Raw genomic sequence first — 25,078 nt, 5'->3', positions numbered from 1 at the left:
GAGGTTTCTTTATATCTCTTTGATCGAGACGCTGTAATGATCTCGCTTGAAATAGATGCTTCTTGCAAATGTTCTTCAAGCTTTCGAAAGTTTACTTTGAATTTTACTGCAACGTGCAACTTCCTCGTCGCTTGTAAAAAAATTTCTGTCTGGTGCATCCAGGATGGAACAATATTTCTAAAACTGTAAAAAATCCCAAAAGAAATTACGAATGGCTGAGAATTATAAAATATAAATGTAAATCAACATACAATACATGAAGCATATATGTATAAATTATAATTATTTAGAAAATCTTAATGAACTCGAAATAAGTCCTTTTTTTAAATCTTCGATTCGCTTTTCATTACGTGCGATAAAAATCCCTTCACTTCTTCTGACTCGCTTGGCTTTGATCGATATTATATTGTGTCTCGCCGGAAGAAAACACCAGGAGAAGAAGTGGGCTCCTTCTTTGTTGACGTTCACCGGCTTACCTGGCTGTCTCCCACTTTGCGGACTGCGAGAACTCTTCCCGCGTCGGAGAAGTAAAACTCTCGCACCTTTTCCGATCTCCAACAGTCCCGAACTCGTCCCCGTCGACGTGCGAACTCGTTAAGTCCCGCAGCTGACGTATCAGCTCAGCCTCTTCCTGATCTCGTCTCTTCCTGGATACTAGGAAATAAGGAAGGAAGAAAGGAAGGAAAACGCCGCACTGAATTCAATGCTGATATCCCCTGAAAGATACAAGAGAGGCACTTCTCTCGTGAAATTAAGCGAGGCCACTCAATATCGATAAGATCAAAGAAGCTAAGAACAAACGTTAAGAAAAATAATAAAGAAATCTCGTAAGCTTGATCTCACAAGGGAGATCAGTTTTATGAAGGTGAATTCATCTTTATTTATGAGGGTCGGTGACTGACTGAGATAAGCTACTGAGAGAGTAGTCGTAAAACGAGCGAGAGGAGTCTTTGATGTATCGGTGGTGAAATTCGACGAGAAATACAACGGGTGCTTCGTCATAGTGTGAACATCGATTTATACCAGAAACAGAATTCATCTTTCGTGATGAGACGAAGATACTTCTTGTGCTTTCTGTGGACCGCGTTGATGCTGCGGGAAAACATCTCCGTGGTAGCTGAGGCCGATCCTGCAATTTTAAATGGTCCCGAGTTGTCCCATCTTCAACAGGTGAGGAAACGATATTTATTTTATATAAATTTTATTATTGAATAGGAATATTAAATTATAAAAAAATATTCAATGTTATCACTTGTGATCTAAATAAAAATAGATAATTTAATCATGGTTTCTGTATCTTGCGATTTGCTTATTTTATTTAGTCGGAAAATTTGTGAGCGACGTGACAGTTTTCAGGATTACTTTCGTTTTCCTTAATTAAGCCACGAGACTTTCTCTCCCGTCAAAAAACTTTCTTCAATCAACCAATAAAAAATTTGCGGAAGTATAACGATAGAGATGAGATCTCGTCGTGAGACATCTGAATTAATATTTGATTAAAGCCGACATTGATAATTTGATTTTTCGCATACTTAATCCTTATCTCATTCTGCTTTATCGTTTCAAAGATAAAATAATATGTCGTTAACTTGTATCGCAGATTTTCACATAAATTTCCGTCAAATTGCGGAATAATGAAAGGTGATATGAAAATATTTATGATCACAGTAAAGGCGGAGTTCTTAGGTTTTAATCAATCATGAAACAATTAGAATAATGTTCTGAATGAAAATTACTCATGGCTTTATAGTACATTAATTCGCGTACATTAATCTCAACCCAGAAATCGCTCGGAGATAAGATTAGTAGTTTCCATACTTGTTTTAAAATCAGCAGCCTATAATAATAAAATCATCTAAATGCGAACGAAAATTCAAATAGCTTTGGAATTATCACTAAACTGGCACTTAGATACAAATGAATTGTACAAAGACTTGTACCACAGAAGGCTGTGGTGAAAGTAATTGCTTTATTATTCTTATATTTCACTGTTATAAAAATTTCGTCCGTAAAAAAGTTACAAAATTTGACTCGTCATAAGAAGTTTATTATTAGAATGACATTTGAATGAGAGAGAATTTCTAAATAATAAAAAAATAAAATATATAAATATAACACAAAGAATATAATATATAAATAAATATTCAATTTTCAACAATAAAATAAATTATTCTCTAGAAATTTAATCATGTTTGCGAATTATATTAATTATGATTGCGGTATTTATTATCAATTAATTATTATATCTCTTTACTTGATTGATGAAAGTTTAGGTAGTTATGTTTTTCTAAGTTCAGATCATCGTTCTTGCGACAATTTCAAAGGTTCATCATCAATCTCACTCGTGCTTTCCGCAATGAATCCTTTGACGTTTGATTGAATTTGTTTCGAAATTTCTTCAAGGACTCGATTTAATGTATCGCTGCGGCACGTAGATTATTCGAGCGCGAACTAATATGCAGATTTAATGAAACTGCTGCGCCTGACGTAATCAGGCCGTTGCCAGTGCGCTCGTTGCGTCGCGAATCCTTTCTGGCTATCTTCCTCGACGATCGCAGTGAAATTTCACTGACGGTAACCGTGCGCAAAAAGAAGAAAAAAAAGAAAAGAATTACGCTTTGCGTTAATTAGGCTTCCCCTCCGTCTTCTCTCATAAAGACGAATGTGGAATCTATATTCGCATCTCACGCTCTCCCATTTATCGATTGTTGCCTTGTGACGTTTCTACTCGAAATTGAAGTTGCAAGGCGCCAGCATTGCGTAGAAAGCGATACAATTTATCTATTTAAGTACTTACACTTTATACAGTACCGGTTTATAAATAAAGTAAAAGATAATATCTTAGATTGACTTTTCCTTACAGACATAAGGAAATGAAAATTTTGGTTTAATTGTGATTATATATGACATCAAATGCGTTTTCTATTTTATTTAATATCGATGCAGAAAAATAATTTGTTTTTTATTTCTTTCAATTTCATTTTTGTGAAGTATTTTAGATTTTTGTTAATAATATGGACAGATAATTTGATAATTATGTTTAATAAATAAGGACAGGATATATTATATTAATAACATAGAATGTAAAGTATTAATACTTTTAAAATTAATCCAGCATTACGTATACACATACTAACAAATTGCATGAAAACAGAAATATACAAACGCGACATTTAAAAAAAAAAAATACAAATAGAAAGCTACAAATCAAATCTACCAGTGTGCTACTTATGGAATAAAAAATAAATTAATTATATAATATGTGGGAAATGTAGCAATTTTAAAAATGACAATGCGATGATTGATAATTGAAAAATTGTCATTGAATTTTCTATATTATTGAAGCATTTTATTTCGACCTATTTTTCTTTAGTATTTTCTTTAATGCTTTCACAGAAAGAGAAAGATAGGATTCGCATGTCATTTGAATATTTTTCTATCTTTCTCGTAGATCAATTTGTTCAGGAGTTGGTTGGGAGTTAAGACGATAAAATTCTGAAGCGCGAAATCGTAAAACAACTGAGGCTGCACGAAAGTGGAACCGAATGCTCACCCACTAACAGAGTGACTCTTGACCCTCTCTTTTTCTCCCCCTGTTTCTCTCTTCTTCCACTCTCTTCTTTCCGCTCTGCGTATTTTACATCTGGACCAGTCTCCAAACCGCATATCTTCGGCAGCATCTCATTCTAATTGCTAGGTTTCTCTCTAGAATCGATTCTCCGGATGAATCCGGGAATGCTGCACGCGAAATCTCGAAGTCGATGAAAACTTTATAATTTAAAAATGCAAAAACACGGCAATGTTTAACAGTGGGCAAATTCTCTGTAACTATATATCCGTCAAATTTATAATAAAAATTTTAATTTAACAATTCTCTCATCTCTCGATGTCTTTTCCGTAAACTATCTAAATTTTCGATCTTATACATATTGATAAAAGATAAACAATACTCTATAAATTTCTCTTCATCTGATCGGTGAAGAAAGGCATTCTCTTAAAAAATAATTGCCGTTAATTGAGGATACAACGATCCGAACGGTATGAAATGTATCCGATCATAGAGGACCTTTCACTTCAGCCACTGGGAAAACGTTCAGGTTTCCATATATGGCTTGAAAAGTATTTCGTGCGTGTGTAAAAAAGAAACATGAGAGACATTCAATTGAAGTAGTTTCCGGTTTAAATGTCTCTTCTTCCGGAAGCCTCTTCGGATGGTGTACGCTATGTACAAAGTATAAACAGGAACTTTCTAATACGCGAACAATGAAAAAAAGTTTATCTTCATTGAAGAAGATATATCCTTAACTGATTAGATATGCGTATAAGCAAGAATGGCACAGCAAGTTTTTGTTTGAATAGCAAAATGATTATAATCTCTGAGAAGTATACTCTCGCGTAATGTTTGTATTGTATTTTATCATTATCTATATTTATTTATATTAATACAATTTTATTATATTTATAATTTATTTAGGTTAATAGAATAATTTATTTGATTATATATTTTATATAGCTTTTATATAAAATATAATCTCATATTTCTATGAAAAATATAAAAAGACACACACAATTAAAGATATTTTTAAGATAATGTCTAACATTGTGAAGTAACAGAAGAAGAGTATTGAAGAAAGCATTTCATGCATAGTCCCGTAAAATATGTCGCCATTAGACATTATATTCCGTGACCAGTTAACAGTAATCAGTAAATCGCGCTAACATTCTACGCGGCTTTTCCGCAATTTACATAAGAGGAATACTGTTTTCACCGTTCTACTTCGATTTATTCGTAATCTTTTGCGCGGACGTGCCGCAATTCGCGCAACATCTGAGTCTTTCCTCGAGATAAAAATTGAGCAAAATTAGGGGGAGCATGTAATTTTATGCGCGCGTAATTACAAACACAATGTACCTGCTCGGGCAACACATTTACTAATATTACAGATACAAATGTGGGCATCGAGCTTATCATCATCATTTTGTAATGATTTTCTGACACGCGTTAGAAATCGCCTTTAAATCATCTTTCAAACGTATGACCTGGTAGCTATACAAAGATTTTCCCTCGTCGTTCGTTCGTTGAAAGCCCTCGTGTTGATTGCTGCAATGCTTCTCTTATTCTATATTTCTTTTTTCCCGATGAGGAATACTTTATTTAGAGCATATCGGGAATAAATACGCAATAAAATACAAAATTTTCCTTATTAATGCAATATGCGTTATACGAGAGACGCGCATTTGTTATAATATTCCATACTGGGATACCATACAAGTGAAAACATACATGTCTACTTGAGAATAATTTTAAGATATATATGACTTGGAGAAATCATATTTGTTCACTATATGTTTCTATTATCTTCATAATTATTGCGTCTCGTTGTGTCGAAGTAAAAATTATATATATATATATATATATATATATATATATATATATATATATATATAATTCACAACCTTTTAATGTAATACTAGCAGCCCGGTTTTGTGACACGAAACTATTTATCCGTAGATGGATCGATGATGAAGAAATATCGGATTTTCGCACTATGAATCTTACTTAGCGACATGAGGTGAGATCGAGGCAAATATACAGGACAATGGGTGAAGGTGAAGGATGCTACGTGATCTGTCACTTTCTCCAGAAATCTCCCTCTGAGAATAATGAAGCAGGAGCGGATGTGTGTTATGACAACGCGAGAAAAATTTCGTTATTTTGTAGGAAAGATAACGGGACGGGTGAACAGATGTAATTAATTTCGCGGGCGAGGAAATTACGCAATCCAGAATTAATCGGGAATCTCGTGAATATTCTGCGCAGAGTGGAACGGACTCTGAAGCGTATATCGGAAGGAAATTGGTATCAGCGATTATCTTATTGTGAAAGCCCATTATTCATTCTAATGAAATTAATTACATACGACAGGTGCACGCGTGGAATAATCATCGATTATATCAGACGAATCACATCGCGCCATTGTTATCCAATTAAACTATTGTCCAAGCTGTACGGCAAGATCTCGATAAGGTAAATGCGGAAGAATGGCAGACTTTCATTCCGTAAAGATGTGCATTAAGAAACATTCAAGATCATCGAAAAGAAATTGCTTATTGTTAAAAATAATTAACGGCGCGATTAGATTGACGTAACAAAACAGTAATGAATAAAAAGACAATACCTCAAGTTGTTTACAGTTAATAAAGAAAATCGCGATTCATTTATTCAAATCAAGTTGTATAAAATAAACATTATTCTAGATAGAAATTTAAATTATTCAGAACTGAATCATTCAAATTTCCATCTAATGTTCTAGATATATCTCCTTAGAATACTATTAAAAATTTTAAGTACCGTGATTTTTTTCTGAATGAAAATTTCAAATTGATGAAATTTGAGAGAATAATGTGATAAATTTCATGTTTATTATTTAAAAAAAATAAAATTTGGCTTTCTCAAATAATTAAAAAAGTTTTATAGTTTAATAAAAACTACAAAATGTAATATTTTAATAGAACGCTATTCTAGATTTTTAAAAATTCTCATTTAAGAATTAAGAGAATCTTTATATCATTAGCATTAAAGTACATTAAAATTAATATTTGCTTTTATGATATTGCCTTGGGCGATAACGGAAGACTGTCGCTGACTTTTAATCAACTTAGTTTATCGGTGAATGATCTCTCTGAAAGTGTTTCTCCGTACATTTTTTTTTACTTATCTACTTTGTTTAATGTTATCTCGTTAAAAGCAATCTAGAAAAGAGGTCCTAATTAAATGAGATTACATATTGTTCTGGGAAGAAAGTTTTCAAATTGAGAAGATTTACTTATGATATATCATTCTGCTTCATGACATTTTTCATCTACAAAACATACGGCAATCGTGTGCGATAATTCCATAAACTTTGAGCATTATTATTATCCCGATTAATGAAACGATTAAGTCTCGATGTATCTCGTAATCGATGTAATCGTACGGAGTCCACGTTTCTGCTCTCAACTGTCGATTAAATGGTGCAATCAAATAATCAAGTCTATAATTGTGGATAATGAGCTGCGAACACACAGACACGTGTCCCGTTGCAATCTCCTCGCTCTCTCGTCGAAATCGATTTCCCCGTTTTCGCGTAATGTGATCACGCGCGGGTTGTAATCGTAACGATACGGACGAATTATTCGGAGGCCAATTGGCCAACGAGCGATCCGTTTCATTTTGCGCAAACGATGTTTAACGAAATATCCCGCGGCGAGAATAGTCCACTGTGATTTCGACACGTCGGACACCGATCGGACGGATCTTTACACGCGAACCATCTCCGCGGTCTTACGCAAACGTTCACGGGATTAGTCCTTCACAACTAAATTGCCGCAACGAAACAATCGTTTGCGGCCATGCGTGGACGATATACGCTCCTGGAGGTACCCCATTACGTTTTACAATCGGGAATTACGGGGGGAAAGGGATTACCTTTTGTAGGAGATGTCTAAATGCTCACTTACGTCGAGATCGCGCCGAGAGATCCGTCTCGCGGTTGCTATTAATTTTATCGCAACAGCTCATCGTGGAAGTTTACGAGAAAGAGATGCGGTGGCGAAAAACGCTTTGCCTATCGTAAACCGTCATTTTTGCTCTAAGTGTGCAATTAATTTCTTGCCTTTTCCTCGGTGAGGAATCTCGCTCGCGTCGATACCTCGCGAGGGGATACAAGGAGGATAACCATAGTTGTTACCGCATCGTTTCACTTTCCGGACTCGAAACTAACGGCACGACGAAGTCGCCCGATCGCTATAATTGGTCAAGCGTTAATAACAGGAACAGACGATCAAATGCTGCTTAAAACAAATTACGAACGAGTCGAAGAGAGCGTGACGGGTAACACGCCGCGTAAGAACGCGATATCTGCATTGTGAATGGAAAGTCGTGTTTATCGATCAATTTTACAATGAGGCGCGATAAATGGGAGTTCGATAAAATAGTTTAAACTGTGATCTTTACCTCTCGTCATATCAGCGTTGAATTGATAATACACATTCTTTTTCATTATGCTCTTGATCGTACTTTCATCTACCTTCTGATTTAAAAATTGGCTAAAATCATCACCAGAATATTTGATCGGATATTTCGTCCGTTCTGTGGAAAGGAAATCATTTTTGTTCCACTTCAGACGACTGCGACACTTCATTTATTTCTGGATGAGCTTTCTCGAAATTTAAATAACAGGCGGAACCGGAATGTTCAGACTTCCTGTAAATGGAGACGATATGTCGTCTCGATTATGCCATTAATCAATTTCTCTTCGGTAGATACGAGAAGATTAAATTTTTTTCATTTCGTCTTTTTTTCATCACCCACTTTTACTGCTTAACCTGCTAAAATAATTTCTGCCAAGAAAAAAAACCTGTTTTGGTGACAGGTTTTAATGTCGATATATTTAACAGCGCATAATCCATCTATTTATCATTTACGATCATGATAATTTATGTCTAGAAAGATATGTATATCGAGAACGAAACTAAAAACTGATTTAAATTTCCCTTTAAATTTCCGAAAATTTCACTAAAATGTTGTACTTCTCATGATATAACACACAATGTAACTTCAACACGATACTACAGTGAACTAACCATATAGAACTTCTTAATTACATAGGAAACATATCACAGGTGCATTTAATCATATTTAATGATCCGGCGGTAATAAAGAAGTCGTAGGAAATCCGCCAAGCTTCGCGGCTCCTCGCGTGCAAAATTTTCCTGACAACCGTTTCTGGTTTCAACCAGACAATTTCCGCGCGTACTTCTTTTCTTCTCGTTCGTGCGCGATACCACCTTGAAAATCGCTTCCGATTCGTTCTTTCTTCCTAAATAAAAATGCACCTGTCGGCATCAGATGATTTCAAGAATCGCAGGTAATAACGGTGAAACGGAAAGTGTGAATTCTGAATGACCCCAGGGTGAAATTTCTCTCGTCGATCCTCCTCGGCAGGAGGACACGCCGCTCGTTGTTATGGGAGAAATTTTCATCTTCACATCAAGCCTAAGAAAAAACTAACTATTTAACGTGATGCTATCTACAGAATAAAAATCTAATCATGTAGTCTTAATGTAGAAAACTCTTCCTTGATTATTATATACTAAATAAAGACGAATTTGTTATTTTCGTTTGCTTAACAAACTAGTAAAAAGTACACTTCGGATATGTTTGTTAATTGAATATATATTAAATGTCATGTGCAATTAAAATGTTTCGAGAAGGAAATAAAGGAAATTTTAAAATATATTTTAAATATTTTTACAACGTTTCTCTGATAGTCCGTTTAATCTCCATTGTTGTCATAATTGTTGGTTCTCCACGTAGAGTCTGACAGAACAGTTTATTACACCGTTGCCCGTGGGTATTCAAAAGGACGTGTGAAACACATTTAAATGAAAGTAAGAATGTTAGTGCGGAATTGGATTTGCTTCGGAAAGTTAATACTTAGTTCAATGGCAGCACCTTCCGGGACGGAATATGAAAGTAGTATTGATTCTTATTTGGATAAAGTGATGCGATTTATTGGCTAAATGTCATTGTGGAAGTTTACATTGCGGTTATTACAAAGTAAATCCGATCCAATTGGCGCGGAATATTACGTTATTTTAGCAATTGGAAAGTATATTATTTTGGTTTCCGGCAACTCGCGTAATTAATACGCGAGTCAGCTATAGAAGATAACTTTATTGATAGTATATATCTATAATTAGTTCTATAAGTGCTAAGTTTTAATTGCGTGATACTTTTATTAGTAGGGAATATCACAAAATATAATCTGCTATTAACGTAATTGCTAGAAGAATCTTTATGAGGAAACGTTCCGGACTTGTCTTTTGAGTTCGAAAAGTGAAGGAACACTCGTTGCACAAGCCAAGTATGCGGCACTACATGTCAGTTAGTGAATGCACACGTTTGATCGTGCATACCAACAAATTATGCAACCACGATTATAAAATAAGAGTAGTGCGGGGAGATTGCTAATATTATCTACTTACAGCATTCTGATTTTCGATAACTTCGTGTACGAGCGCGCTTGAACAATTTTATAGAACAAAATGAGACTTGGAAAGTAAAATGTACACGTTCCATAGAAAATATTTTTAGACATTCTTTTCTTTCCCTCTTTTTCCATTCCTTTCCTTTTTACTTTCCTTTTATCAAAAACAAAGTTAAAAAGTTAGAGTTGAAAACGTGATCTGAGAACAGTTATAAAATAACAACTATAAATAACAAGATGTAATTTGCTAGACAATAATAAGCAATAAAACAATATTTAAAAACTTAATATAATTTCACGGGAAAATTAATTTAAGTATTTTAGCATTTTTGTCTTAATCCTAATTTCACTAAATTAGGATAAATAAAATTTAAATTAAACTTGTAATTTTATTTATAATTTTTAATTTAAACTTGATCGATTTGTATGCTTTATTGAACGAAAACATAATAAACGATATATGAATTCACGACAAATAATGCGTCAATAGATATCAAATTGGAATTATACACAGGGTTTCACATTGTGTCTGACTATGGTTCGTATCTACTGGCGCAATTAAGCGGCGCATGTTCATCTTGTAAAAGTACAGTCCAGCGGCTGCGAGTTTCCCACAGGCGGAAGAGAAAAAAAAAAGGAGAATGTTTATTCCAAGTGCAGTTTCTTGGCTCCTTCTGTGCATTATAAATACCCGCGAGCTATGCCTTGATCTCTGAATTGCTAGGAGAAACGATAATCGCCTCAATATAGTGAGTAAGAGAACGCAATGGCGTTGTATGTTTTTAATGAGTTATCCTCTTTCCTCCGCTATCACAAATTTCTTCTGCGGATTATACAGCATAGACAAATGAATAGATTTAATGGCAAGCTTAAAAAGTTATTTCACGTTTGACATAGAGAGTTCTCAATTACGACGAATGAAGATTTTACTAGTTGCAAATAAATGATGTTTTATCTAATTGAGTAATTGTTAATGATGCTTTAATTTACTCTGACATTGAAAAATGAGAAGCTAATTTCAGAAAATTTAGCTGATTTCCAAATTTCATCGTTGTACGCATTTTAAGAGTTATTTTAGTACAAATTTATTGATTCCTCTCCTTATTTTATCGTGGAGGATACTTGAGAGTCCGATAGCGGCGACTGGTTGCGAATTGCGGTCGCCTTGTGGCACGAAAGTGAGAGGACTATCTTTCATGAACCGCCGCTGGTCAGAGCTCCGTCTTCGTCGGACTCGGAAGCTGTTACAATTCCAGCGATATATATCATATTTTGAGATATGCGCCACGTGATAACGGTTATCCCGTGCCTCGTTCGCGCGCGATTTGCGTTCTCCAACGTTTATCCGCGCGTGGGTCGAGCACACTGCGGGTCATTAATCTTCCTGAATTCGCCTGAATTCGCTCCACTTGTATTTTTTATGTATTTTCTAATGGCCCGTGTAACAGGGTGATTAACCGCGGTCTGCAAGGCATTACAGCGACTGCATTTATCCCTCTCGCGAAAGACTCTTAGCGACGACCTGTCTTTGAAGCGTCTCGAGCATCTTTGAAAGTTGTGTAGGAGTTTAAAAAAACATTGCTCCATTTGAGGATTAAATGTGAAAAAGAAAAATGATTCTTAAAATTATTTTTACAACAAAAATTGAATCTATGTCATTTATATTTTTATTTAATTTTTTTCTTTTTGCAATTTTCTGTACAATGAATACTATATATTAAAAAAAAACAGCTTTTGTGAGCACTTTTATTTTTAATATTTATATCTTTTTTTATATCAAGGCTTTACTCGTCGAAACGCAAACTTGGCGTGATTCTGAGCTGAATTTCCGCAAAATCTAAATCAACGTGATGAATCGTCGAACAGGACGGCTCCGTCATTCTTAGTACTCCTTAGTGCTCCAAAGTTTCTCTGAACTCCGTCGCTTTCTAGGCCTCAATTATCTTCTGACAGAGGCAGACTATTTCTCGAGGTGATCGCGCAAATTGCCAGATAGCTCATTTTCGCGGCTACGACAGAAATCCAATTCCAGAAAAGGTCTTCAAAAATTCTTTTTCACCGCGGTTTGGAACGTGCACATTTTCTGCGCAATCCCGATGTCATTTATGGATAATATATACAATCCTTTCACGGCGTTTTAACATCCGGCACGATTTGACTTACCACAGGATATTGCCGCAGGACGAACTGTATGTGCAAGGTTGTTACAGAAAGTGATAATTACACGCAGGAATCTGTGTAAATCATTGGCACGCAACTTAATCCGATCACTTAGCTAACGAGCGGTCGGACGATCTCGAAGATTGCTACTTTTTAAGTGCGTCTTACAAAACCGGGATATGCTATTTCCAGCCGCACGTGCTAAAGTAGAAAGTTTGAGATAGACGCGTAATCGCCACATCGCAGCTTGTGACACTTAACAAAGTGTCACAGTCGCGAGAGAGAAGGATATGCAGTTCTTAATTGCTATTAATCGATCGGTTTGCAACATCGGCCAAAGGCTGGAGATTGCGATCAATGAAATACGTAATTTGCAAAACACAGAATAATTTCAGAGACTGCTCCTTGCGTGCATTTATGTGAAATTATTTCGTCACGCTGCATGACGTTAAACTAGTACAACTGTGATATTGAAGAACCAGTATCAATAACCCTGCAGTTTGAAATATATTCAGTATAATGAGCATGATTTAGCAGAATCGTGTAAATATGATAGAATTATTTTAAGGTGAATATCAAGAGCACTAACAATGATATAATATAAATTTGTCATATAACAATTATACACTTGTAAATTTAGCAAAATTTCGCATACAAATTTTGGGTCGACATCTCATCGACTTTCTCATACAACCATAAGAAACGTAAATAATACATTATCAGAGTAACATATTTTTATATATTTAATAAAAATAATGATATAATTATTATTATTTAATGTAACTAATCACGATGTAAGTGTAAAAATATTGATTAGACAGATTCCTTGCCGTTAATGTCAATGTCAATGAAATCGAATACGTGTAATTGACCTGGAAATGCGGAGCGGAACATTGTTGACGTACATTGAAATTCCTCGCAAACGAGTTTGTTTGCATCATCTCACTTTTCAACGTTTTCAAATATAAGTCATTTAAGCTGTCAATCTTCTCAAACCTTGTCTGAGCAAATAATAGAATCTCAGAAATAATTCTTTCCTTAGCATCTTCTATTAAATGATATTAAACGACTTTATCATAAAATTTAATAAGTATAACATTCAGACAATGTCTCGTGAAGGCGGAGAAAAGAAACTCTGCTGATTTTTCTGCTGAATAATAATATTATGAATATCTTATATATAAAAATGCGACAGCTGCGGACCGCGTACGAGAAGATCACGTAATCATGCAAAATGCGGATATTAGCCGCAGGGCTATGCCGTTATATAAAGAACCACATCGATTCACTCGAACATGATATGTAAGTCGTTATGTGTGCGAAATGGAAACTGCAGTAGGTCGTACTTTCTACAAGAGAACGAGAAGACTCACAGGACCGACGACGGCAGAAGGCACCCAGGAGAAAGGAAGATCGAACAATGCCCCTCTTAATTATGGCCATCTTAATTATTCGCGTTTTTCTCGTGCGCACAATAAGAGCAACAATGAATTTGAGAGCGCGCCGAGCGCAGTATTGTATCGCAATAATAAAAGCGGCGATAATAGAATCAATAAACAGGAATTAACGAGTCCGCGATATACAATACAATATGTTGAAAAAAAAAAAAAGTGAAATAGATCTTTCAAGAGTACTTATTGTTAGTAAATTTAAGCGATAAAATTGTCACTTAATATAAAAAAATATGCGTTACTTTTGACACTTTTTGTTCCTAAAATTCGGAAATTAATTGTGAGTATTAATTTTATAAAATTATACGAACTATACATATGAAATAAGTTTGTTAAATAAATGTTTAAAGCGTTCTTTATTATGCTGAACGTAAAAAGAAAATTGAAGAATTAAGAAAACATTAGCTAAATATTAAATATTATTTATCCAAGAAAGATATGTGTTGCAAAATTCACGTTGACCTATTGATTTAAATTGAATGTTCGCAAAAGAGCGATGTATCCAGCAACTTTTACTAAATCATGAGAGGTAATCTCATCGATTTTCCAGTTGATTTCCAGTATAAGTCCGCCTCTCGGAGACTATAAATCTAGGATAATTTATAAATCTTGTGACATACACCGAATCATCGTCAATTGCGTTGATTCGATTTGCTTTCGCTTTTACCATTTTTTATCTTACTGTCATACAACACATTATTTAATGAAATATCTAAAGTAGATTGAAAATGCAAAATGTAATTCGCAAAGTAATTAACCACAGTAATTTATGAAAATAATCAACAATTTATTCTCATACTTTTCATATTTGCTATACTTTCTCCCTAGTACACGAAAGATTTATTGCATTTAGTATCATTATTATCAAACTTTTAACTTCATCTTTATAACGGCAACATATTTTTTATTTTGGGTTACTAAAAGTTATGTCTGTTTACTAAAAAGTTAAGATACGTTGCTTTATCGCAATACATTGTAAAACATTTTGTATAAACTTCTTGTTACGATATAAAAATGTTATTAGAAAAGAGGCAATAACTGTCGCAACTGAATTTTAAAACGTGTTGTCCACAATTGTCTGCTATTAGAGCTTTTTGGTACCGATAATAAATACTATTAGAAATATCATAGTGTTATATAATCTTGTTATTAATGCTCATGATGTCTAGAACGTCTGCAAAAATTCTACATTACATAAAATGTTGCATCATCACAGATAAATAAAGAGCGGTGACCACAGGAATTTTAACGCGCAAATAATCATGCGCTGTAAATCACTCGTTTTAATGAAAAAAATGTGAATAAAAACATATAAATGGAAACAATGAGTAGCTTTGAATAAATCACTTTGTGTTCACAAGAAATTTTAATTTTACTTCTTAAGAGAGTAGGCGATACATTTGTGTAAATTGTGTATTTGATTTTAGGGCCGTCTCGTGCACGATCCGCGACCTCGTCTCTCGGCTTCCCAGCAAGCCCAGATACTGAGCGACGTGCAGCAACATCAACAACGATACCGACGTCCCAATCAGGACTCCAAGAATCCGCGGGTAACATCTTTTCCCTCATTCGAGCAAGTACAATCAAGCACGCCGTATAGCTCTCTAGCCAAGTATAAGGTCGATCGAGCGAAACAACAGCTGCAGCAATTGCAGCAGCAACAGCAACAGGTGCAACAGCTTCTGCAACAGCAACAACAAAAGATCGCTCAACAACTCGGCACTTCGAATTTCGTGAACGGCGGAAGTGGCGGAAGCGGCGTACAGACGCCGCAATTCCAGCGGCAATATCAGCAACAGTACAATCAGTATAATCAGAATGGCTTCCAGAATCTTCATCAGGACGTGTCGCAGCCGCTGTTCAGCGATCAGCAAACGCTGCAGCTGCAGGAATATATCGAGAAGCAGCGCGAGCTGGAGCTGCTGCAGAAACAACGGCAGCAATTGCTGTACGAGCAGCAGGAATTGCGCAGGCAGCAGGAATTGCTGCGACTTCAGCAACTCCAGAGGCTCACCTCCACTACGCCACCACCCCCGACTGCGACATCAACCCCGATCGTCAGCACCACTTCGGCGCCGTTGTTGCTTTCCTCGCCGACCGCGCGGCGTATCACGCCGTCGGAAGCGGAACTTTTTCTTAAAGCAATTGCTAACCATCAGAAGAAATATACAACGACAGCAGCAAGCGCAACTACGACGACCACCACCACCACCACTACCACTACCACTGAACCACCTCCGCCACCTAGACGTCTGATCAGCACTCATCAGGAAACGTCGGACATACCGGAGAACCTGCTTAGCCTAATTCAAGATCAAGAGAGTCGACTATTGCAGCAGGGCAAACCGAAGCCGCAGATCAAGGTGATTTATCAGACCGATAAACCCAGCATGACGAAGCAGAATTCTGGCGGTAGAAACAGAAATTCTCAGCAGTCCGAGCGGGAATTGTTACTGAAGCAACTCAAACTCGCTCTAGCCCAGTCCGGCGATGATGAAGACGTTGTCAGGAATGTCACCACCAGGGATCTAATATTGCCAAACGGCAAGAAGATTCAAGTCATCCACGCGCGCAACGGTTTACCTTCCATCACATCGAGTGGAAGCTCCACCATTCAGACGTCATCCTCATCGCCATCCTCAACGACCACTATCAAGCCGCCGAAGGCGCTTTTTGAGGAACTGACGCAGGGCGGCGTGTTGCCGCCAGGTGCCGATTTCGAGGTCATTCGACAGAAGAGCGATGGTAGACTCGAAGAAATCGGCAAGACACCGATTATCCAGAATCTACCGGCGAAGAAGGTCACATTCGTCCTGTTGGAGGAACAACCGGACGGCAGTTATAAGGTACAAGGTGTCAAGGGTAACACCAACGACAAGGAAAGCAGCACCGATGTCGAGTCCATCGTCGAGAAAATCAAGAAGGGCGAGCTGAAGCTACCGCCCAGCTCACTCGGACCGACCACGCAGTCTTCCACGCTGGAACATCTCGAGGCCAATCTCGATCCAAATCTGCTAGTGTCCACTGGTACGTCCAGGACGCCGACGTCACCTCATTACTCCATCAGCACGACAGCGGCGACCTTCAGGCCTACCACTGTCAGATCTACCTCGACCCGATACAGCGAAAGGTAAGTCTCACAACAATTCGTATATACTTTATTAATAATATTTCTTCATTCAAATAATTTTTTCAGAGTTTAAAATAATCGAAATAAATTATAGGAATAATTTTTTCCGCCTTATTTTTAAAACGTAATTTACTTGGTTTCGCTTCGCTGTCTGTATTTGACTTGAATGTGTATTTTTCTTTTCTTCATTTTTTATATTTGACTTAGTAAAAAATACTGAACAATGAAATAAAATTCTCAGCAAGTCGACGACAGCGGATTACTTCCCCTACGTGACAGTGTCACCAAACTCGGTGTCTACAACCGACAAGTACGTTACCTCGGCATCCAGTGTCACAGGCCACGTGTATAACTCCCTAAATACTAGCCCAACGAAGACGACCTTGTCGGATCACATTCCGCGAGTGACCACCAAATACTCATCGTCCACCAGGAGTCAGTTCATCCCGACGATGGCGCCGGTAAACGAGATCGTGACGACGGCGACGACTCCAACGACTTATTCGCATCACACGACAAACTCTCACGTCTATTATTCCAAACACCCGCCTACGGAAACTTCCCCATCGATCTCATTGTCTTCAACGGAAAATACTGTAAGAAGTCAAATTACCCAGGAAAATCTGTCCACTTTGTTAAGGCGAGAAGGTCTCTTCGCTATGGCAAAGTACTTGAGGCAATCGGGATTGGATAATGTACTGAATGAAACCGGTGAGTTGTCAAATTTAGCTTAATTAATAAAATTAAGAAAGAAAACAGAGTTTAAGCAGCGAAGAGGCATCTTCTTCTTTTATATAAAAGAGGAAGAAAAAGAAGAAATTAAGAAAGAAAAGTATAGATTTTAAGTAATTTTCGTGTGAATATAGATAAAAATTTCGGGAACTTTCACATTTTTGTCCTCGATTGATAATATCGATTGATAATATCGAATTAATGAAATTTGACGTAAACACAAACTTTATGATTTTTTAAGTAAGAAATTTAAGTAAGAAAGCGGCTGATGCGGCTGATTTGCTTTATATGAAGAGTATTACGAGAAAACGTTAAATGTTATAACAAATTTTGTAAAGGATATTTTTTGCAATAGATATAAAATCGCCACACTTTTATTCGATATCGCAAGGCGGGATAACTTACGTCAATGTTCTGGAGACCAAACGGTTGTACAAATGATCCCGTTGGCGAGGTAGGCCGTGCCTCTTTGCACAATCCACCACCATTTGTACCTCGCGTTTCGCTTTAGTCGTGCAACATTGTTGAAAAAAATATTCTCACGACTCGTTGCCCGTTTCGACACCGACACCTCTCCGCCTTCTGCGAGAACAAAGGCGAGTGCGCGTATCTCATTACGCGGGCTCTCACAAAGAAGACACGCGATTTCATTAGTCGTTATAATTATCGGCATGACGATTCGCTTAGCTCATTACCTTTTGGCCCTTTGATATAATTTTTCGTTGAAGCAAAAAGAAATTTGACCCAACGAAAACAAATAGAGTCAATAAATCTGTAGGTTAAACATACAAAAGTGCGCAGAAAATTATGACGACGTTACGTATTAATTTACGAAAGTTACGTAATAGTTATTCTTTACGTATTGCAATAATGTATTTTTCATTTTATCTCTGAAGAATTTAGTTCAAGTTGAACTGGATTCTCTTTGCGTTAACATGTAGCGCACATTAACATGCAATGTCGATCCTTTCACGCGTTTCTTCGGTGACAAATAATTTTTGCTAAATAATCGATAAACGGCAGTACTCAATTCATTTGCCGTGACTTCATCGATTTCATGTGAGACGTGGCCTCGTGAGAAAAATATCGATATTATTTTCACGTACTGACAATTCTATTTCGACCGCGTTCGCACGCTTGTTAAAATGAAAATAAGCCACTATGTGTTTTCTCGCGTGCGAACGGCGATATTTCCTTTAATAGCGATCCCCCGTCCCAGTAACAGTTCCGTTTCCATCAATCGCGAATGCAATTATCAGTCGGAAGATTGTGTAACTTCATCACGTTCTCCAATATATATGTTTTTCCTTCGAGGATTATAGATGAACTCATGCGCGTATCCTACGTCCGGAATGGGAGAGAATGTCTGGCGAATAAAGCGTAATTACAGATATATCAGTCGCAGGAATTGCGTGTTTCTGTCGAACGAGCTACAGCAACACTGTCCCTTGACACTCGATCAACACATGATAAAATGAAATTAATACAACGAGATGAAAGAACGTTGAACGATGAAAAAAGATTTCCTTCCAATGTCTAACGTCATACTTTAACACTTGTATCCTAAATCAAGATTCAAAGTTCAATTGAATTGTTAAACAAGAAACATAATTCCTGTCTATCAACTTTAATCTCGGTTCAATTTACTCTTTATCTCTTTTTCTTAGATCTAAAAAAAGAGTAAATTAAAGCGAAATTAAAATTAATCTACGTTGCTAGAAATAAACATTACTCATGCGTTCTTTCTTCTGAACGCATTCTTTAATTTGTTGAAAGTCTCTCATTTTCAAGCGTCAATCAAGCAGTAATTGAAAGAGCCTCGACATTCGAGGAGAAGTTATTCTTAGATTAAGCCAAAGAATTTTGAGATAAAAAACTTAAAATTTTGATACTTTCCTGTATTTTATTTGTTTTATATTTCAGGTCCGTACACTATATTCGTCCCTACGGACAAAGCCTTCAGGACGTTACTGGTGCAGCTGGGAGGGCCAGAGAAAGCTGAACAGAAGTTCCACGACAATCCGAGACTTCTAAGTGGGGTACGCATCGATGCTGAAAACATCAATAATTTAACTACTGATGATAGTTTCACTGACATCGGCGATTAATCATAATTAAATTGATTTATCGATTTTTTTTTAAACTACAAAAAGATCGGAGTCGGTTAGACTAAATTAACCGATCTAAATAAAACAAGATAATAACTATTTATAAATAATATATACCAACGAAAATTCTTTACGGCAGCTTCTTCTTCACCACGTCATACCAGGAGCCTTCAGGATCGATTCCCTGCAGGACGAGATGACCGGCGTCAGTCTCGCAGGAACGCAGTTGCGGGTGAACGAGTACGCAATGCAGGATCACGAATGGAATGATGTGAAAGTAATTCTATGGCTTAGAACATTTCAAAATTCCTTTCTTGTTTTTTTTTTTTTTTTTTTTTAATCTTACGTCTCCTCATTTTAATTAATTTGTCTTCAAGTTATTGAGCCTTCTCTTCGTCTAATAGAGGATTATTCGTTGTGAATTTTCTCTGTGAATTATTAATAGCCCGTGATTTAATGCGACATCATTTTTATAATGATGATTAGTATACAGTACGTGTGTATTTGTGTGCGCGATCCAGTTTATTGACCTTCGAATATGCTAGAAATCTTCCATTCACTCGATGAATACGTTCGAAGTTGCAAAGCTGCGTCATCCGTTTCTCACAAAAGGTTCCGGATAATGCGCGTTTCTAAACGCGACGTCTCGACGATGTCTTTCTCAGGATGTTCGAAATTTAAAATTTCTCTCCGAATCACTTCGAGGCATCACGTACCAAGTACTCCCGACGAAGATGATTCCGTATCGTGCGATTGTTTCTCTTCATTTTGCATTGTTTGCAAATAGGTAACAACGATAAATGGGGCACGTGTCGCGCCCAACAAACGGGACATTGAGATTCCTCAAGGTATCGCCCACGCCGTCGACAGGGTCATGTTCCCGCTTCCGGTCGGAGATTTGGTGCAAACCCTACAGGCCGATCGTGAACGAAGGTTCACTACATTCCTTCGGATGTTGCATGCGTCGGGCTTGGAGGACACACTTACAGGTAAATTAAATATACATGCAATTGAAAATTAAAGGGATTCGATTTGTGTCAAACGTGTGTGACACACCTTTCATGTACTTATTCCATCGAGTTATCTCGATTCCTTGCGCTTCCGTCGTTTAGCAACGAAAATTGCCTTTCTAGGACCGAAGACATTCACCATATTTGCACCAATCGATTCTGCTTTCACCGATGCGTCCACGAAGAACGGCGCTCCAATTTGGAACGAAGAGGACGGTCCGGAAGCGGCAAAGGCGATAATCTCGCGACACGTGATTCCCTCGTCTCTTTATACAGCCGGAATGAGATATTATATTCAAAAGGACACTCTTCGTCCACAGTCGCCGGTTCATATCCATAAAAACGGCGGTAAGTAATTCGAATGTAACAAGTCACACTCATATTTTAATATTTTCTCATCTAATCTTTCACAATAAAAAAATGCATCAAATTATATAAAAAATTATATAAATCAAATAAGTAATTTTTCAGATGATGTACATTATTGGTTTCAGGACGAGTACGAGTGAACGAAGCACATGTTGTAACGCACAATGTGCCAGCAACGAACGGTGTGTTGCATGCTATCGACGGTGTATTGTAAAACGACAGAAATGAATATAAATTGATAATTAAATTGCAACAGCAAGTTGCAACAAGGTGATAATTATTCGTAATATAAAACAATAATTAAATGAAAGATTGAAAACCGATATATCGGGTAAAGATAAATAAATTATTTGTGAGATAAAAAAAATGCGTGGCGATTAAATTGTATCAAAGTAATCAGTAAAAAATGCTCGCCACATCGCGATTGGATTCAATCACCGACAAATTGACATGTTATGCCATAGGTGTCGCGAAATCGAAGGAAAAAGTAACGAGACCACTTTTAACGTACATGTGTATACATATTAATTTATATAAGATAAGCAACATCAGACACATCGTGTACTCGCGCGTTATGCGCACAGGAATATAGAATATTAATCGCTATTGTATAGAATGGTAATGCAATACCATGCTTAGCTCATATTTTTTTTATAAATAAATGTACAGAATGTATAAGTTGCGATTATATTTACAAGAATCTAACCCGATTTTCCTGAATATTTAATATAATAAAACCAAATTTACAAATTTATTTAATAAATAATCATAATTGCTAAAGTTCGTAATCACTAAAATAGTTGAATTCTATATACAATACTGGAAATAATTCTTTTGTGACAAACAACCAATGAATTTGAGTCACTAATTTCGTCAGAGAATTGCCTAATAATTTGTCTTATACTTTTTAACTTCTACCATTATGTGATGGATGTTTGTGAGTTGCGTGCGTGCGTTCGGCGGCAGAATCTTGTGAAGGCGATGATAATATTGCACTAACTGCGTCATTGCGCCTTGCACTAGCGTGCTGCCGAGCACTAGACTGGGAAACGATTGCAAAACTTCACGATTTATTTCTTCTAATGCACGTTTCCAATTGTTCGTAAAAGATTGCACCAATGCCAGCGCTTTACCTTCTTGTCGTTTCAAGTCATCAGCTTGACCCTTATCGATCAGAGCTTCCGATTCTTTCACCAATTGAATTATACTACCAAAATGTGGACTCAGGACTTCCTCGACAAATTCGGAAGAACGCGCGTTTAACAGCTCTCGAAAACTCTCCGCTTCCTTCGAGGTTTCTCGCGTTCTTTCCTGCAATTAAATATAACAATTTAGTTCTTTCTTGATACATATTAACTTTGGCAGACTTTTTCAAATCAGATAAAATCTACTTACCATTAATACCCTGAGTACCAGATCATAATTATTGATAAGAAATACTAATTGCTGCGTACGATTCGGGAAAATGGATGCCATTCTTAACAAGAAGCATTGTACAGTTTCTCTCAGTTCTGCTAATAACTGAGTGGTTCCCTCGCAGGGAAATCCTTCGACTACACTTACAATAGCTGCACTAAACTCCGCATATCTTCTGGTAATCTAAAAATATTCATAATTATGTAAAAAATTATTAACATTAAATATTACAATGTTATATGGTAATTAAATTGCTATAAACAATGAGATTTTGTATTTAATTAAACACTTACGTAATGCGGACCAGTCTCTTTGCTGAACTTTGATGGATCACAGTCTTTTACACTATTTATGTTTAATTGAAACACCAGTTCAAATCTAAAATATAATTTTGTAAATTATAATAATTAATACAAAATATCATTAATGATAATAATAATAAATAATAATTTTATCACAATTTTATTTTTAAACATATTTAAATACCTAGGCCAAATTGTGGCTGTTAAAGTCTCCCAGTATTTATCCAATGCTGGTACAGCTCTTTTGTGACATATTAACTGATAACGCATCACTAAATGTAAGCAGAGAAACAGAGCAATTGTATCATAACAATCCTCAACAAATGATTGCAAATTCTTTATCATGAAATTTAATGTTTTTCCCATAACCTATCAAGAAAATTAAATTAGTACATCTATTGCTTAAGACGTACGCTTATTTAAATATATCGAATTAGTTATTAAATCAATTATTAAATCATTTATTAAATCATTTATTAAATTTGACTAATCTTTTACCTGATTAAAAATATCTAATGCCTGTGCATTACGGACTTTAAAAAATTCAATTAAAAACAGATATTCTCTGCAGCCATTATCAGCTATAGCATATTGTTCACTTCTGAAGAGAGCTTCATAATGGTACTATAAAACATTTTAGAAAAAATATACTTTGAAGAACATATATATGTATAAATATGTTATTAATATTTACTCGTGTTTTAGAGGCAGTGTGTGGAATAAGGATGGGTTCTTCCAATTGGGAAGACAAAACTTGACCTCTTGTATCTATAGAAAAGACAGTGCCTTTGTGTTTTAACATTGTTTTGTGAAATATACCTTTGCCCGCTGTATCTTCAACTCCCATTAAATCATCCTTCGATGCTTTCTCTTCAAACTTGCAAAAATAATTGTATCACAATCTAATGTCTCAATTTGTTTAGATATCTTGTTTAGCTATCTTTCTGTTTAATCTTTACCTGTAGTTTCATCAACCTTGATGAATAAGACTTGAAATAAGAATAATATATCTTGCTCATAGTGTCGATATATTCTCCACAGATTTCCTCGGCCACATTTCTCTCATTTGCCAAGATAAACTCAAAGAAGAATTTATATTTCAGCATATTGTTTTGTGGAACTTGATAATTTGTCATCGGTTTCCTGAACTTATAAATTTGTTCTAGCAAATATGTCCTAATCTTTGCCATTGCTTTCACCTTCAACTTCTCTAGTATATCCTTCACATCTAAACAAGATTTTGCTTCCTTGAAACTTTGTTCCTTTACAAAGTTAATTTTATGATTAAGAATCTGCAGCTGAATCAAAAATTCCTTCTCTGTCACTGGACAATCCATAATACCACTGCAAGAAAATTCACATATATTCATATATATTTGTATTCAACATATATTCAACAAGTTTATCTAAATAATGTTTCCATATAAAACATCAACAAATATTTCTTACGCAATCAAGGCTTCAGACACCGTCATATCCTCAATGAATTGACTAAGCGGACCCCTTATTATTTGTCTATTAGACAACTGCTGGCTCATAGCAACAGACTTGCGTTGCAAGTAAACTATTTCAGAGCTGATACTTCCTAGGACTGATTGGAAATTCATCAACATTGATTCCATTTTCTATAAATAAAAATATGTTGAATAAATTTATATAAGTCTCTTTGACAAAATTTTGCTTGATGAATAATGTTACTTGGCAAAGCTATTAAACTAAATTATATAAACAATGTATTTAAATACATTAACGTATTTATTTATTGATATTATTTATATATTTGTTTTATGTTCTAATAGCAAATTCGTTATGAATCAGCCAGCAAAACGTTAACTGTAGTATCTTAATACATTAACCTCCAAGATATTGTCGCAAGCAGTGATTTGATTATGCAGATTGGCTATATTCTCGCTCTCTTTGATATAGTCTTGAATCGATTTGTTTTCAACCTCTTTGAGTTCCTTCTCGATTTGTCTGGAATACTGGCGCAAATCGGTACCAGTTTTAAGGACTTCTTGGACGACATCATCGCCAAGATCCTGTGGTAGATGCTCCTCATCGCTGTCAAAGATATCTACTTCGGCCATCCTTGGGTCCGCTCCATACAATACAACGTGATTAAAAGCAATCCGACAACTTCACGCAGTTGCAATTTAGCGGCCGAGCAACCAGGAAACTACCATCACAGAGCGTTACTTCGATCACTTCTGATCATTTCTTCATATCTTGTGATATCTAACCTCAAAGTGTCGAGCTGTCACCACGCTTCCAGTCCGCATATCGCATGCACTTAGAATCATTTCATCCTTGTTATTTACCAAATGTTAAACAAAGATAAACGATACTCACGATGTTGCAGACTTGAAACA

General features: G+C 36.1%; 2 protein-coding genes across 3 annotated transcripts; one reads left to right on the top strand and one right to left on the bottom strand.

Moving 5' to 3' along the window:
• The first annotated feature begins 373 nt into the window (after nucleotides 1-373).
• LOC105428239 (uncharacterized) lies at nucleotides 374-21,669 on the top strand. Its single transcript, XM_011640419.3, has 8 exons — nucleotides 374-1,170; nucleotides 15,070-16,772; nucleotides 17,014-17,483; nucleotides 19,428-19,543; nucleotides 19,752-19,889; nucleotides 20,400-20,601; nucleotides 20,746-20,970; nucleotides 21,117-21,669. Exons 1-8 carry the CDS (start codon nucleotides 1,048-1,050, stop codon nucleotides 21,203-21,205), a joined length of 3,066 nt encoding a protein of 1,021 aa, XP_011638721.2. The 5' UTR covers nucleotides 374-1,047; the 3' UTR covers nucleotides 21,206-21,669.
• Nucleotides 21,492-24,796, bottom strand: Vps52 (vacuolar protein sorting 52). 2 transcript variants are annotated; one of them, XM_011640422.2, is made up of 10 exons: nucleotides 24,566-24,796; nucleotides 24,159-24,334; nucleotides 23,669-24,053; nucleotides 23,404-23,586; nucleotides 23,208-23,333; nucleotides 22,894-23,078; nucleotides 22,701-22,785; nucleotides 22,387-22,590; nucleotides 22,125-22,302; nucleotides 21,809-22,033 (listed from the first exon to the last, which is right to left on the bottom strand). In XM_011640422.2, the coding sequence occupies exons 1-10, from the start codon at nucleotides 24,794-24,796 to the stop codon at nucleotides 22,029-22,031; spliced, it is 1,758 nt and encodes a 585-aa protein (XP_011638724.2). In that variant the 3' UTR covers nucleotides 21,809-22,028. The 2 variants fall into 2 exon arrangements, with proteins under 2 accessions (XP_011638723.2, XP_011638724.2); XM_011640421.2 differs by having other exon boundaries at nucleotides 21,492-22,302.
• Nucleotides 24,797-25,078: the final 282 nt, after the last annotated feature.

The sequence above is a fragment of the Pogonomyrmex barbatus genome, unplaced genomic scaffold (genome assembly GCF_055798465.1).
Source record: "Pogonomyrmex barbatus isolate J1 unplaced genomic scaffold, ASM5579846v1 scaffold12, whole genome shotgun sequence".
Lineage (NCBI taxonomy): Eukaryota > Metazoa > Arthropoda > Insecta > Hymenoptera > Formicidae > Pogonomyrmex > Pogonomyrmex barbatus.
Note: the sequence above shows the minus strand (reverse complement) of the source record. Positions and strands in the feature narration are given on the sequence as shown.